The 14,964-nt window shown below is 49.4% G+C and overlaps 7 protein-coding genes across 7 annotated transcripts; 2 read left to right on the forward strand and 5 right to left on the reverse strand.

Annotated features, from left to right (window-relative positions):
* Positions 1–128: 128 nt before the first annotated feature.
* On the reverse strand, positions 129–1,108 carry ONS95_010210 (uncharacterized protein; the record flags this gene model as incomplete). Its single annotated transcript, XM_058503787.1, has 2 exons — positions 129–218; positions 278–1,108. 2 exons carry the CDS (start codon positions 1,106–1,108, stop codon positions 129–131), a joined length of 921 nt encoding a protein of 306 aa, XP_058360500.1.
* A 700-nt stretch (positions 1,109–1,808) lies between these two features.
* On the forward strand, positions 1,809–2,834 carry ONS95_010211 (uncharacterized protein; the record flags this gene model as incomplete). Its single annotated transcript, XM_058503788.1, has 3 exons — positions 1,809–1,875; positions 1,931–2,606; positions 2,666–2,834. The coding sequence occupies 3 exons, from the start codon at positions 1,809–1,811 to the stop codon at positions 2,832–2,834; spliced, it is 912 nt and encodes a 303-aa protein (XP_058360501.1).
* Positions 2,835–2,985: 151 nt separating this feature from the next.
* Positions 2,986–4,002, reverse strand: ONS95_010212 (uncharacterized protein; the record flags this gene model as incomplete). Its single annotated transcript, XM_058503789.1, has 1 exon — positions 2,986–4,002. The coding sequence occupies one exon, from the start codon at positions 4,000–4,002 to the stop codon at positions 2,986–2,988; it is 1,017 nt and encodes a 338-aa protein (XP_058360502.1).
* A 65-nt stretch (positions 4,003–4,067) lies between these two features.
* On the reverse strand, positions 4,068–5,312 carry ONS95_010213 (uncharacterized protein; the record flags this gene model as incomplete). Its single annotated transcript, XM_058503790.1, has 2 exons — positions 4,068–4,661; positions 4,713–5,312. The coding sequence occupies 2 exons, from the start codon at positions 5,310–5,312 to the stop codon at positions 4,068–4,070; spliced, it is 1,194 nt and encodes a 397-aa protein (XP_058360503.1).
* Positions 5,313–5,954: 642 nt separating this feature from the next.
* On the reverse strand, positions 5,955–8,328 carry ONS95_010214 (uncharacterized protein). The gene is made up of 3 exons (XM_058503791.1): positions 7,531–8,328; positions 7,341–7,476; positions 5,955–7,282 (listed from the first exon to the last, which is right to left on the reverse strand). Exons 1-3 carry the CDS (start codon positions 7,808–7,810, stop codon positions 6,127–6,129), a joined length of 1,572 nt encoding a protein of 523 aa, XP_058360504.1. The 5' UTR covers positions 7,811–8,328; the 3' UTR covers positions 5,955–6,126.
* Positions 8,329–8,385: 57 nt separating this feature from the next.
* Positions 8,386–10,756, forward strand: ONS95_010215 (uncharacterized protein). Its single transcript, XM_058503792.1, has 2 exons — positions 8,386–10,142; positions 10,196–10,756. Exons 1-2 carry the CDS (start codon positions 9,147–9,149, stop codon positions 10,472–10,474), a joined length of 1,275 nt encoding a protein of 424 aa, XP_058360505.1. The 5' UTR covers positions 8,386–9,146; the 3' UTR covers positions 10,475–10,756.
* Positions 10,757–10,873: 117 nt separating this feature from the next.
* Positions 10,874–14,051, reverse strand: ONS95_010216 (uncharacterized protein; the record flags this gene model as incomplete). The annotated part of the gene is made up of 2 exons (XM_058503793.1): positions 10,874–13,957; positions 14,007–14,051. The coding sequence occupies 2 exons, from the start codon at positions 14,049–14,051 to the stop codon at positions 10,874–10,876; spliced, it is 3,129 nt and encodes a 1,042-aa protein (XP_058360506.1).
* Positions 14,052–14,964: the final 913 nt, after the last annotated feature.

Below are 14,964 nucleotides of genomic sequence, written 5' to 3' on the forward strand. Positions count from 1 at the left end.
CTCTATCATGCCATCGTGCTCATAATCCTCGGAAAATATCGCCTTTAATCTTAACGCCTTCTATATCTTTACTTGAAATGGTATTTTTTGAATGGCACCCACTTTGCCAACGAAGCCTGGCTTTCTTTTCAAGCAAGCGCAGGAGTCTTCGTCGCCAACTCTAACCTCGTCCACTCAAGCACTTGCTCATAGATTGCAAAGCTTATCGCACCAGAGATCTGTCACAGACACTATTAGATTCAACTCGATCGATCTGACAGGGAGTGGAAGAACGTACCGTGAGCCTGACCAACCTTGGACTCGTGCCTTTCCACAAAGCTTGCACCCCCTCCTCTCGCACCACCGTTCTTACGCAGTCAAAACTGCCGCTATACTTCTCGCTCGCTCCAATAGCCTGCAGTCTCGTCTTTACATTATCCATCGGCATCGTCGCGTAGACTGTGACTAGACCAGCACCCGCACCCGCAACCACAGTCGCCCAACCTTTCCGCTTCTCTCCAAAGGCCGCTTTCGCTTGACCGAGGAGAAGATTGTAGCTTGTGAACCGCACCACGGCGTTCGAGCTCTGTTTCAACGTCACGGGCACCACTCCTCTGTAAAACCCACCAATCCCCTCGGTACGGATGAGATGGAAGATTGCGGAGAGCGTGGATCTGTACTGCGGTCCGCCAGGGCGATTGCGATCATCGATAAGCTTCGTCTTGATCGTTTCGCCAGGCGTGACGACCGTGACACTCTCTGTAATCCCCGCCACCAGACCAGCGATCAAATTTCCCGATGGAGTCGTAAGTCCTGTTTTGGGATTCACGATTAGTTGGCGCCGGGTCAACTCGAAGGCGAAGAAGCGAACGGCGGACTTGGAGGCATTGGAGACGCAGACGACTCCGGCACCGTTGTAGAGGGGTGCAAAGCCTTGTGTCCGAACGGTATTGAGGAATAGTCGGAGGGGTGAGATTGCGATGCCAGCGGGCTTGCGAAGGAGCTGCTGTTGGGTTTTGATGTATTCTGTAGGATATGTGAGGAGAGACTCAACGCCGCCCGCCGCGCCACCTGCGATGATTGTTTGGACAGCTCTTGGCGGGTTTGACGTTTTGCGAGAGGCAGACATAATTAGGAAATGTGTTTTACGATTGTTGAAATCCTCGAGCACGATATGCTGCTGGCTTGGCAGTGTATGTGATTCAAAACAGTACGACGGAAATGTTATGTGAAAGTAAATCTGATATATATGCAAGAAAAAGCATTGAGTAAGAAACTGGACACTGGATGAAATGAGCCTACCCAGAAGAAATAGCACAATATCTAGTTGAGATATACAGATGATCTGCTTCCCCATGCGCTTTTACTTCCCGGTTCAGATAGACTCCGTTGGCATCACTCCTCGCTTAGACTTAGAGTCCAGCAGGCATGTGGCACTGTAGTGCGCTTTGCTTCCGTTCTTCTTGGCTGTGGGGCAAGAGGACCACTCCGAAATCCACTTACGGAGCGAGGCGAGTATGCCTCGCCTCCCCCGTGGCCCGAAGAATTAACAGCTTCTGCCGACCTTAGAACCTATTATTACCTCTATTTGTTCGTTTTCAAGGTCGTATTTATTGAGTTCTCTGAACGTATGGGGCCTTCCGTACGTAGGAGGGTTATCCAGTTCGCCCTCGCTCCAAATCCCATACTTCTCCGCAGTCGTCCACTACCCTCCCTACCTCTCCAACATAAACAGCTGCCGTGACTGATTCTCAACCGTTCATCTGTCATCAATCGTACAGAGCACGAAACTCCAAGCTCAGCAGCTCCCGCAACTCCTATCTTTCACAATGGGCTCCATTGATATCGAATTATTCACCAATGGAGGGTGGGACACTCACCACCACATCTTCGACAGTGAGCATCCGTGCAGCTATTTCCATACAGCAACTTTGCTAATTTTGCTCCACAGCCAGCACATTCCCTTACTCGCCGGACCGGCATCTTACCCCTCCACAAGCAACTATTCAAGAATACGAGAGTTTCAAGCAATCCCTCGGCATCACCAAGTCCGTCCTCACACATGGCTTGTCGTACGGTAATGATTGTTCATCACTGAAATCATTTATCCATACCCTGGGACCGGATAAAACATACGGTTGTGCTGTCATCGACGAGGAAACGCCTGCGAGTGAGCTTGCAAGTCTTGTAAAATCCGGCGTCAGAGGAATCAGGCTCAACTTGTACGGTTACAACGCCATGACCGACATTGAATTACAAGTTCAGGTGCTGCAGCTTTACGCCCAACGTGTGCGCCAATCTGGCACAGGTTGGTTCCTCGAGTTTCTCCAGATCAACATGGCAAATTGGGCACCTCTGAGTAAGGTTATTCCGAAGCTAGGCTTGCAAGTCGTGACCGATCACCATGCATTATTGAAAGCCGAAAGTATGCTTCCAGCTGGCACGGATGTACTCGCACAGCCTGGATTGGTGGATATTGTTGCTTTATTGAAAACAGGAAACTTTTGGTTGAAGCTCTCTGCGCCGTACAGAAGTTCAACGCAAGCGCCTTACTACGAGGATATGAAGCCGTTGGTCATGGCACTAGTAGAGGCGAATCCTACGCGAGTACTGTGGGGAAGCGACTGGTAAGTTCAACATATTTCTTGTCTTAATGCTTAACCATGTGTATTAAGTGTTCTTGCAGGCCACACACACCTAATATGAAAGTGAGGTCGAAGGAAGAGGCGTTGAACGAGACTCCTTTCCAGGATATTGATGACAGGGCTTGGCTGACTAGCCTTCGTACGTGGCTCTCAGACGACCAATGGGATCGACTCATGAATAAGAACCCGGAAGAGCTGTATGGCTCATGAGCTTAACTCCAAACCAGGAGCGTACCGTTAGAGATACCCGCTGACAGCTACATGGTCCGACAGAGGTTGCGTGCAGAGCTTGAAATGTGGCAATGCTGCGAACCTGTATCTTGACTGTCTTCATCATAGTGCAACCTTCCATTAAATATTCTCACTCCCAACCTCCGTATTGATAATCAAGGTTCGCATTGTGATCATATTGACCCCAGAATGCAGGATCAAGATCGTCTGGGAGTCCCGATCGATCATGCAGACCATCCATGAGCACTTTCGTAAGAGAATCATCGAAGAAGTCTATCAATATTCCATCATGATTGACCACATTCAACAACATCTGCTGGACATCATTGGGCCCTGTGGCTTCTGGCGCGCCCCAAGTCTCCAGGCCGGGCATGTAGTCGTCTGGGAATGGTTGCCGTCCTGATCTGCGTTCTTCGTCAGACTTCGAAGCAACCGTCAACATTTCCAAAATATGATTGGACAAGCGCTCAAGGCTATTCTTAGCTTTCCGAATAGCAGGCCACCATTCTCCACCGACGCTGAGCATACTGGAGCACGCGCGAAAGTCCTTAGAGAGACTCAGGATGGAAACCGAGTTGCGAACTGCAGGAGATATCGAAACGCAGTACATTATTGTTGCCCCAGCTAGGAACATGTCTTGAACTGTGCGCCAGCTGTGGCACAAGGCTCCGGAATCGTAGAGAGTTTCATACAACTGAAGTCGCTTAGTGGCACATGCGAAGCAGATTTTTAAGCTATCCTCGCTTGGATGTGTGATGGCCTGGGATGGTTGGTAAAGAAGAGCCATCGCACCTTGATAGTGGATTTGTAGCTTTGTTGAGAGGCGGAGGCGCTGGCTTTCTGGGACTGTTGTGGATATAACTGACGTCGACTCGGCGAGCCATCGATCCAGTTCCAACCGTAATCCATTCTGTACATCAGCAGGCTGCGTGCTCAACCCTACCTTACCAGGCAGTCGGTATAGTTCAGCCTTTATTCTTGATATTAGTCTGACCATTTTGAACGTCTGGATTGAATATGACATTGTTGCAATATCGTTAAATTCGTCAGAAATAGTATTGCTGCTGACAAGTTGGAGTTGAGCATCTGTCATTTGTGGCAGGCGCAGGTCGAAAGTATCATCTCCAAGGCCCAGAGGTCGCCCCATTATGGTGGACAAAGAGCTGGAACTGGCCAGAAAGGTTCTCCACGTACGTTGCGAAAATTGGATACTTACCGATCAAGCGAGTAGACACAAAAGAACACCCGACGTCGAATATCGGTGGCGGTGGTATTGAAGAGACCTGAGTTACTGGCTTCTCGCTGAAGTCCAAGGTCAATGGAGTGCGCCATAGCCACATGCGTCAGAGTCCAGACGTCACATCCATCAGGATCGATTAGACCATGCACCACCACCAGCAAAACGCACTGCAAAACCGGTAAGGAAATATTGCCAAATACGTGATTAGATAGGTTGGTGGCTGTATTGAAAAATGTCTTTGGATTGTGGCTGTATCGTTGGCGCCGTATCTGCAAGGTTGCTCCGATACTGAGTGCCATGAGCAGTTGAAAAGCCCCAATATATACTGAAATTGAGAACTGCCTGGAACCTCCAGACATATCTTCTTCGCCATTGTATGGGAACGGCTGTGCGCTCGCGGGCCAACCATTGGCTTGGAACGAAGTCGGTGTAGGACCTTCTACACATTGATACAACGCGTGGACCGCAGAATTGAACGAAGGATAGTGTAGAAAAGGGTGGTTAGGATGCATGTGATTGAAAAACTGTTCTAGGAGCATATTACACTCCTCACGATTTGGTAGAATCTGTCGGACGGAAATTAGTACGAATCTTCAAGTAAAGTCGAACTCGCACACCTTCCGAAGCTGTTCAAATAACTCTTCTATGTTCTTTTGATTTGCCGGTGAGATCAAGGCAGGAGGCGTGGCCTTGTCGATGCCATGCTGCACTTCACCATTCGAACCATTTGGTGAATGTGGGAAGCTCTCAGAAGTAGGACCTGTTCCTGGTTGATTCGAGAGAAACAGCGAAGCAAATAGAGTTCCCGAAGAAGATCCCAAATAATGCATCTGGCGTGAATCAGAGATCAAAGAAAGGAGACCTAGCTCCAGAGCCACCGAGCGAGCGTCTTCATGGACTGACTTGTCCTGCAAGGACGAGTCAAACGTTGTAGCCTCCAGTGTACGTTTGGTTCCCTTGGGAGGAGCAGGTGAGATCTCTTCCATTGTTTGTCCACTCAGAGAACCCATACTTTGCTGGAAGTCGCCCATACTAAATGGTACAGCTTCCGATGGTATTTCTGAAGCCCTGCCTAAGCCGTCTGAAGCAGTACCAAATTGACCCGGATGGCCAGAAGGAAGAGGGCCATCGTTGAGATTGACATGGGGTAATTGTGTTCGAATTATGTCCTCCAGCCAGGCAATGCGAGCAATGGCTTGTTCTTGAGTCCCACGCATCAACCTCCTGTCCGTATCGCGATGATCCACATCGATGCACGGCGCGCCTACTTTCGAGCAATTCCCGCACGCCGGAATCTGACCATCGCATTTGACTCTTCTGTATCGACATCTCTCGCAAGCAAAGCGCACTTTCTTCTGCTTCGCTCTCGCCCCGCTAGTGGTAGAAGTCGAGCTCGGCGGTGCTGGTGCTGGTGCTGGTATCGGTCCTTATGCTACTGCTTGAGAGCTTGACGTTGGAGGGGAAGGGGTCGGCATTACTGAACCTGCCAAGGCAAAGGTGTGATTTGAATGAGAGGTGTCGGCCATGGTGCTATTCTGGCTGAAGAGGCTCGGTAACGCGGTACGGTATGAGTAAGCGTTGCAAGGCCCTGGGGTTGGTAGATTGCAGGCTCGCAGCAGGAATGAGAAGGCTTCGAAGTCCCTTGAGATCTGACATCTGACTGACAAGGAGGAGCGATAAGAATAAGGTTTAGCTTCAATCTGGTGCCTACGCAGTAAGGGTACCTAGGTATGCTCATTAGCAACAAAAGTAGAAAGAGGGGGTTAGCTCGAGTCTGGAATACGACACTAAAAAGTGGAACAGGGATAACACCACGAGCACGAGGCCCAGAGGTCAGTTAAAAATTTACATTGGTGAGGTACTATTCCTAAAGCGGCAGAACTTTCCATCCGTCAAGCTCAATAAAGATCGTTATTGAGAGAACATGTCGTATATGACAAGAATCTTTCTCAAGCGGAAAACTTTTACTACTTTCATGTTTGTCTTATTAATTCTAATAACTGATCTCTGTTTTCAGCAGCGAAATCAAAATCACCCTTGGTTGAGTTCAACAGCCTCCACTTTTGCTCTCCCTAGCCATTTGACCTCACCCCGACTCGTCGCCTTCTGTAAATTATACAACTCGTCAATCAGCGCCGGTACGAAAGTTCCCGGTCCCTTGACATCCTCCCTCTCATCAGCAATCTCGGCAGCAATCTCATAATGTAGCAAACCAGCCAGAGCAGCCAGCAGCTTGTCATCCCTACAAACAGCAGCCATAACAGAAATGATTGTGCCCAAAACACATCCACTACCTGTGATTCTCCCCAATAATTCATGTCCATTTGACACGGCGAAAATTCGTTCCCCATCACTGACATAATCCACCTCGCCAGTCATGACCACAACATTGCGCTCCCGAGCTGCGAGGTCGCGGACCAATGTTGCCTTCTCCAAAGCAGTAGATGTGCTTGTACCGCTGTCTACACCACGCTGCTGAATGACTGTACCGAAAACCGTTGCGATCTCGCCTTCATTACCTTTGATCACGTCAACATAGCCAGCAGCCAAAAGGGTCTTGACAGCGTTTCTGCGAACAGCTGTAGCGCCTCCTCCTACTGGGTCGAAGACCACAGGACCGCCTTCCAGATTATACGCTTTTAGTGCTTTGCTGTAATTCAGCAGACCGTCAGGAGTCACTGTACCCATGTTGATAACAAGTGCTCCTCCGAGCTTACTGAGGTCCGAAGCTTCTTCTCCGTAGTTTGCCATGATTGGAGAGCCGCCGACAGCGAGAGCAACGTTGGCAGCGAAGTTCTGGACGACGAGATTGGTCATATTGTGCGACAAAGGTGTCTTCTCGCCCACGTCTCTGATGACGCGGGGGACTTGGCTGATTAGTTCCGAGGCGGACGTGCATTTTGCTGTGCTGACTAGTGACGCTGCTGCAAAGGGCGGTGGTGTTTTGAAGAGCTCCAGGAGTTCGGCGGCTGCTTTCTTTGGCTCCTTTGCGGCAATGATGGCGCTTACTACTGCCACACCGTCGAGCGACTTTGTTGGGGAGGACGACTGGTAGAGCACGCGTTGAAGAGTTGATTTATTGATACCGCCGATGGAGACCGTACGAACTTCATTCCCAACATCGGCGATGGCGCTTAGTATTGACTTAGTGCCTGCTGTCCCAATAATATCCTTGGTGTTTGTTTTGCTGGCATTGTTTTAGTAAACTACGATTCAGTATCGCGGTACTTGTGAATGACACTCACGTTCCAGTTGCAAACATTGTGCCGACGCCCAGATAATCCGCGCCAGCTTTGCACGCTGCTACGGCTTCCTCGATGCTGGACACTGTCACGCCAATGATTGCATCCTTGCCAAGTAGCTTGCGTGCAGCAGAGAGTTCTGACAATAGTCAGATATAGTATACGAGTTTGACTACAGATACACGCCACATACCGAGGTCATCTTGACCGATATGGACACCTTCACAGCCAACGGCAAGGGCAACATCAACGCGATCATTGATCAGGAGAGGCACATTGTGCTTTTGCGTTACTGTATGCAGTCTCCGGGCTGTAGAGACCAAGAGCCCTGTATCGCTGACTTTATCTCTGTATTGGACTAAAGTCACTCCGCCTTCGAGTGCTGCTTCTACTACGTCCACGAGATCTCGATCGCCGAGAATGGCAGGCGTGGAATCGGTCACCAGATAGAGTGAACAGTCAACTTTCGCCATTGTGGATGGCTACGGGGCAGATTATCACAGTGGAAAGTTTTCCGGTCTTCTAACTCTTGGTACTTGGCAGCTTTCCCGTGAGCAGCAGGTCTTTCTGAGAAGCAAGGTACCTAGGTATAGAACTTGGAGCCGCACTCCACAGCTGACTCCGGAGAGTCAAATATGCAAGAATACGAGCCCTTGCAGGCCTTTCAGGACACAGAGCTATTGTGACTTCCCCTGTAGTAAAGATGGTCCAATCACGAATGCCCTAACCTCTGAATCACGTCAGTCTCCTTGGACTGTCAGAGGGGTACATCGGGGTACATGTGAGAGCTTTGTGCTGGGGGAAGCCAATGGAAGACGGGCTAATTCAACAATTCGAAAGGAATACTTGTGGCTTACAACAACAGTGGCTGACAAACGGATGCAGAGGCTGCACGTAATTGCATACATGCATACATGCATGCATAAGGAAGAAGGAAGAAGGTTGGATGTTGGATGTTGTGACGATGACTGGAGTGGTGAGGTCAAACGAGTTGACATTGACTTGACCTCTGCCTCTGTCAAGCGAGCAGCCGCTAGCGGTCGCGGTCCTTCGTAAATTACGGTAGCTTGGCCTTCCCTTCCCTTAGCGGGGCTTCAGAAACAGCAGATGCGCCAGATGACTGGCTGGCAGCTGCGCGGCCGTGCCCTGCCCTGCTGGGACTTTTCTCGGGTTCCACTCCACGACTTCTTTCTTTCTTCCACCTCGCCTCATCCACCATCGCCCTCTTCGCCTTCTGACAACAACAACAACACTCCTCCACTGTCCATCATTCTAACAACAGGACTGCCCAACACAGCATCTGCACAACAATCCCGCCGCTCTCAGCTACCAAACGCCCGCGCTCAGCTCAGCTCGAGTCGCCCAGAACACGTCTGTATCTGCCTTCCAAGCAGACCGAAACCCACTCTCCATCTGCCCCCAAAGGAAGCATTTCCTTTCACCGCACTCAACTCCCTCTACCAACAACAATAAACCGACCAGCATATCAACAGATACATCTGCGTTATATGTATCTCACACCCCACGCCAACGACCTCAGACACCAGCCGCCTCTCGAGCTGCAACCATTTCGCATACCGCGGAAACCTTGTAGCCCCTACTTCAGTAGCAACGGCTAATACAACCTCTCCTCGTCGAATGTCGCGTTAAAAATCTACATCCAAACATCTCCTTCTGTGCCCTCTCGCTCCCTCCGCCGTCGCATCCTCTGCATGTCATATGTCGCATCATCTGGTCGTCTAACGGTCCAAATTCTATCCTGATCCACACAGAAAAAATTGTTCAAGGAACATCAAGCAAATCGCAATCATGGCTACTATCAACATTCGAAGCGATGTGAAGGATCCCTTCTACCGCTATAAGATGGAGAAGCTCCAGTCCAAGATTGAAGGCAAAGGAAACGGTATTAAGACCGTCATTGTCAATCTCAGTAGCGTTGCCCAATCTTTGGCACGCCCGGGAGCCTACGTAATCAAGTACTTTGGTTTCGAACTCGGAGCCCAAACCAACTCCAACCCGGCCGACGATCGATGGATTATCAATGGTGCCCATGAGGCATCCAAGCTTCAAGACTACCTTGATGGCTTCATCAATAAGTTCGTTCTCTGCAAGAAATGCAAGAACCCCGAGACCGATGTGGTTATCAAGGATGGTCATATTGTACTTGACTGTAAGGCCTGTGGTCAAAGATCTGATGTTGACCTCCGCCTCAAGCTCAGCGGTTTTATCCTCAAGAACCAGCCAAAGCCAAACAAGAAGAACAAGGCTGATAAGAAAGCTGCCCGTAAAGCTAAGCAAAATGGCAATGCCAATGGCGACGAGAATGGACATAACAGCGGAAGCGAGAACAACTCTGAGAATGGATCCAACGAGAACGGAGATGTTGATGTTGAGGCCGGCAGCGATGATGAACTGACTCGCCGTATCAATGACGGTGCCCTGGAGCTTGATGAAGTGGCTGAGGTCAAGGATGATGAGTGGACCGTTGACATGTCTCCCGAAGCTGTCAAAGCTCGTCAGCAGCAACTCCCTGATGATCTCAAGCAGAAGCTTGTACTTGGCGATGACGAAGATGAGGATGGGGAAGGTGGAGGTAACTCTGCCTATGACCAACTTGGCAACTGGATCACCAGCGAGGCCGAAGCCAAAGGTGGTGTCAGCAACGTTGAAGATGTCGCCATTTACTTGAAGGCGAAGGAGTTTGGTATCGAGACAAAGCACCGTACTCTGCTCGTCCTGGTTCAGACCATCTTTGATGACAAGATCGCCAAGCAGATCCCTGCCCGAGCCTCCATGCTCAAGAACGTAAGTCAAAATCTCTCTATAGAATATTATATACCATCTAACAACATCAATAGATGGTCACATCTGAGAAGCACCAGAAGGCTCTCCTCGGTGGTGTTGAACGATTCATCGGTCTCAAGGGCCAGAACGATCCCAAGTTCTACGAAGAGACCCCCAAGGTCCTCATGGCCCTCTACAATGAAGACATTCTCCCGGAGGATGTCCTCACCAAGTGGGGTACTAAGGCCAGCAAGAAGTATATCGATCTTCCCACCAGCAAGAAGGTCCGCAAGTCTGCTGAGGTCTTCCTCAACTGGCTCGCTGAGGCCGAGAGCGACGATGATTCCGAGTAAACATCTAAACATGACTCTCGTCTAGATCGCATTTATCGCTCTCCTGCGTTGGCATGGCAGATTGATGTTTCTAGACATATAGTATAGGATGACAGACATGGCCATTTGGCTTGCGTTTGGTATTCTTGGTATCGCGGCTTGATGGAATGGTTAGATTGGGTTTGTTTACCGTTTGGTAGATTTGTCTGATTTTGATCGGCGCTTCTTTTACTGTGTTCTTCTCACCTCCCCTCGTTCTTTCACGGTGCTTGAACAGAAAAGTCATGTTTGTGCCAGTAGCAAATTCATTCCTCTCTAAGATATTGCTTGCCTAATAGTGACTCTCAGTGAAGACATCTGAGTAAATTCTGACGGCGTAGTGACATGACGTGAATCTTGTGGTGCATTACTTCTTGATAACTAAAGGACAACTACACTGTCCAATTCAAGAAACGTAAATCCATCCATATATGGCGTTTCCACCTTCCCATTCCTCCCATTCATCTGCATAACCAACCACACCGCATCAGCATTAACAGCCTCCAACGCTGTCCTCACACTTTCCCTCTCCCACACCAAATCACCCAACACATCCACAACCTCATCAAACATCTCATCCTCAACCCTCACATACTCCACTATAGCACACAATAGCTCCACTACACCCTCCCACAGCTTACTAGCCTGCGAAAATACACCTCGTCCTCTGCCTCCATTCCCTCGCTTCTCCTTATCTGCTGCCTGCTTTGCTGAGTTGGCGAGTTTGATGATAGATACCCACTCGTCCCGGATTCTCGAGCTCATGAAATCGCCTGCACATCGACAGATTTCAGACACAGCTTCGCACGCAGCGATTTGTACATACGGCTCTGGATCGTAAAGACGCGTGATTACTACTGGCCAGATATCGTTCACAAGTGGAAGGAAAGCGTCTTCGTCGAAGGCAAGTGAGGATGCGGAAGTGCGGATCAAACAGAGCAGTTTTGTGCGGAGGTGGGAGGAGGAAGAGGTAAGGTGGTGTTGGGAGTGCCGAGAGATGGATTGGAGCATAGTGTAGGTTTTTGTGGGGGGTGCTTTTGCGATTTCTTGGATGTCGCGGGAAGAGTCATCTTCTTCTCCTTTTTCTTCTTGTTCTTCGTCTTCTTCGTCCGAGAGAGGGTCTTTTGGAGTCGCCTCGTCGAGGAGGGTTTTGGCCGACTTCCAAGGCTTTTGAGGAACTTCTTCATGTGGGAGGGATGTATCCTCAGTAGTAGACTTAGGTTTGAGGAATTTGGCGAGCTCGTCGGTGGATACAGGTTCTGGACGAGTCTTTCTGTGGTTGATCGCTGGGGTTTGTTCTATTTGCAGATGGTCTGAATGTGATCCTACAGAAACGATTTCTCCGAGTACTGAAAACAGGACATCGACCAGGAGTTGGTATCCGTGGAAATTGTCCAAGGCAGCAAAGATAGACTCTACAACATCGTCGAGGTAGAGTAAGAGAGATGGTCCAGTAAGACGGATCATCATAACGAGGACCTGTGGTGCTTGCGGCGAGATGTCAAATGTGTTGAGTCTTAGAGAGATCGCATTGACCATATAATCAACATTATCTACAACCAGTCCGCTTGCGTTGTCGTAGCCGCAAGAGTTGGATATGATGTTTAGACAAGTGATAGCATGCTCACGTAGCCGCGAATTTGGTGATCCAAGCAATTGGACTATGGGATACAGCGTATCCACCAACTCCGTTCTGAAACTCTCTTTCATACGTTGAGCTGCTCCGGCAACAACCTCTAGAGCAACGGCTTTTAGACGCCAGTCCGAAGGCCCCTCGTCCGTGTTCACCAGGAGAGATTGGGAGAACGAAAAGATCTCTTCATTCATAGTTTCTTGTTCGTCAGAAAATGTTAGAGCCGATTCGAAAAACTCGTCCATGTCCTTATTACCCGACTCTGCTGATCGTAGAAGTTGTGACGAGAGCCAATATGCTGATAGCAAGCTTGGTCCAGATGCGCTTCGTGCGTAATGGAGCATCTCACTAGCCATAGTCAATTGTGATTGTCTGTTACCAAGACTACTGATCAGTGTTGTGAGTTGATTTCGAGTCACCCGTTGACTCTCTTGAGCCATTATAATTGGCTGGAATTGGATTGACAGTGCATTATCCGGTACTAACGTCATTGCAGCTTGGCTGTTCAGATCGAATTCTGCTTCCTGTACACCTTGCGTCGTGGGTAGAGATTCGATTGTAAGAGCTACGCTATCCCGTAGAGAGTTTCCGAGAGCATCCTCCAGAATTGAGGACTCGAGGTTCAAACCTTTGAGCAAAGCATGTGCTTTGGAAAGCTGACCCAGTGCTGCATGTTTTGCAGATTCATCATTTGACTGCATAACTCTAGGGAGACTTGTAACCCAGTTGTATACGGTATTCTTGATCAAGGCACCTAGGTCTGGATGAATAGAAGCAAGGTCGATAAGAGATGTTGCTCGTTGAATGAAACCCTCCTCATCATCAGCTCCCGCAAGCGTCATACATGTCTCAACTAGTAATGATGCTGCTTCGGATAATGTATCATGACACTCGTCTAAGAGCGTGAGACACAACCGATTAAGAGCTTTCTTTACTTCCACAGCCTCGTGACTCCGGAGCCTGATAATATTGGAAAGAGCCAGTTTTATTTGGCCAGTGGTTGCTTTCAGCCAAGACATAGTAAGATTCTTCTGTGTCCGATCTGAACCAGTCGTGGCCACTTCAGCTGATGGCTTCTCATTTCTGATACTCCGCGTACGAAGGTCACTCAAAGTAGAGACAAGGACGTGTCCAAGCACTTCCATTGCTCTGACAAGGGCTTTCCGTGATCTTCGAGAACCTGTTGCAGGCATCAAAGACTTGGTTAGGGCAGATATCGTTCCTGGTAAAAAGTTCGAAAGAGCTTCGGGGTCCTTGACACAGTGCCAGACAGCATCTAAAGCTTGGAGAGCTTGAAGTTGTGCAACTGCTGATGGCCCATCCACAATGCCATGCAATATCACAGTCACGCAATGTCCCAAAGCAGGCATTGTCCCGGACTCGACCAAAGAGGTTGATCCTCCAGGAGTGCTTGTCAAAGCGCCAAACAATGCTGCGATGGCACCATAGGCTTCAACCATCAGCTCCTCCGGCGGAGGGGTAGACTCCTTCCCAGGTACCCCGCCAGCAACAAATGTGAGGAGGATCAGTAGCTGCTTCGCAAGGTCGAGGGCGATTGAGCTTCTCCAACCGTATTCTAGCAGTATCCGCACACATTTTATTGTAACCTCGGACAGCCGGTCTATGTACGTTTTCTTCCTCTGGAGGATCTGGGAGAGCGGAAAGAAGGCATAGTCTGCCAATTTGTCGTCAAATGCGCCATCCGTCCGTCGACACTTTCCTTCCAATATCGCGAGAAGCCGGGTTGCGGACTGTAACAGAGCTTTCAAACTCGCCGCACTACCATCGTCCCGAAGAACTAGCTGGCTGAGCTCGACACATTTGGGTTTGAGCTGCTACTGTCAGACTGTGGATCATGAGCGAGAGTGGGGTCCTCCTTACCTCCTGAAAGAGCTCGTTTCTAGCAGACCGAAGGCCTGTATCCATAATGCTTGAGGGTGAAGCATGTTACGGAACCTGGCTTACGAACGAGGAAGTCGTTTGGAGTATGAGGTCTCCAGGGACGAGAGCGAGGCAAGGCAAGGCAAGGCTGAGCAAATCGAAGCTGGGGTGGATCTTATTGGATGTTGGGCGGCTAAACTTCGGCAGATACATCTCACCATAAGTAAGGATTTGGATGTCCATGTCAACGGTAGCTATCTCTACAGTACGTATATTTTCGCGCCGGCCACGACAAGGTCTTGATCGTTGATTCTGCAGATGAACCCCGATTCCCTACCTACCAAGGTCGAGACCGAGCCCATCATCGTCAGCAACGAGAACAGCTTGAGAAAACCGTGCCTGTAGCCGAGTGCTTCCAGAGGGTGTAACTGAACACTGGAGCCCTGAAATTACAGTGAGCCAGGCTTAGAGAATTCCGTGCCAGATGCTAACCGAGTCAGTGCAAACGCCTGAAGACTCGGCTCATTACTACTGTTGGTCGTGCCATTTGTATTTGAATAATGCTTCTCCGATATCTCAATCCTTAAGATGTAGTGTTGGCTACACATGGTCTTATGTGTCTTCATCATTTCTTCACGATTCATCTTCTCGTTTCTTGAGCGGTTACTCCATTATGCCTGTCAAAGAATGGGTCTCAGTGACCCATTTTGGTGGGCATGCCCCTCCTGAACCCACCTCGCTTCAAGACCCGTACTGGTGAGCAAATCCTCGAAACTTTCACAGAATCTTTATTTTCAAGTAAGAAAGATTCTTTCATACACGTGGACAGATGGCCGAGCTGGTTATGGCGCCAGGTTAAGGTTATCTTAACAACAATCTCCTGGTCACGAAAGTGGCGTGGGTTCGGTACGTTTATATCCACATCGACATGTCACAAAACAAACTTCTAACATCCTCG

Source organism: Cadophora gregata (assembly GCF_030347475.1).
Source record: "Cadophora gregata isolate MNR1 chromosome Unknown scaffold_4, whole genome shotgun sequence".
Taxonomy (NCBI): domain Eukaryota; kingdom Fungi; phylum Ascomycota; class Leotiomycetes; order Helotiales; family Ploettnerulaceae; genus Cadophora; species Cadophora gregata.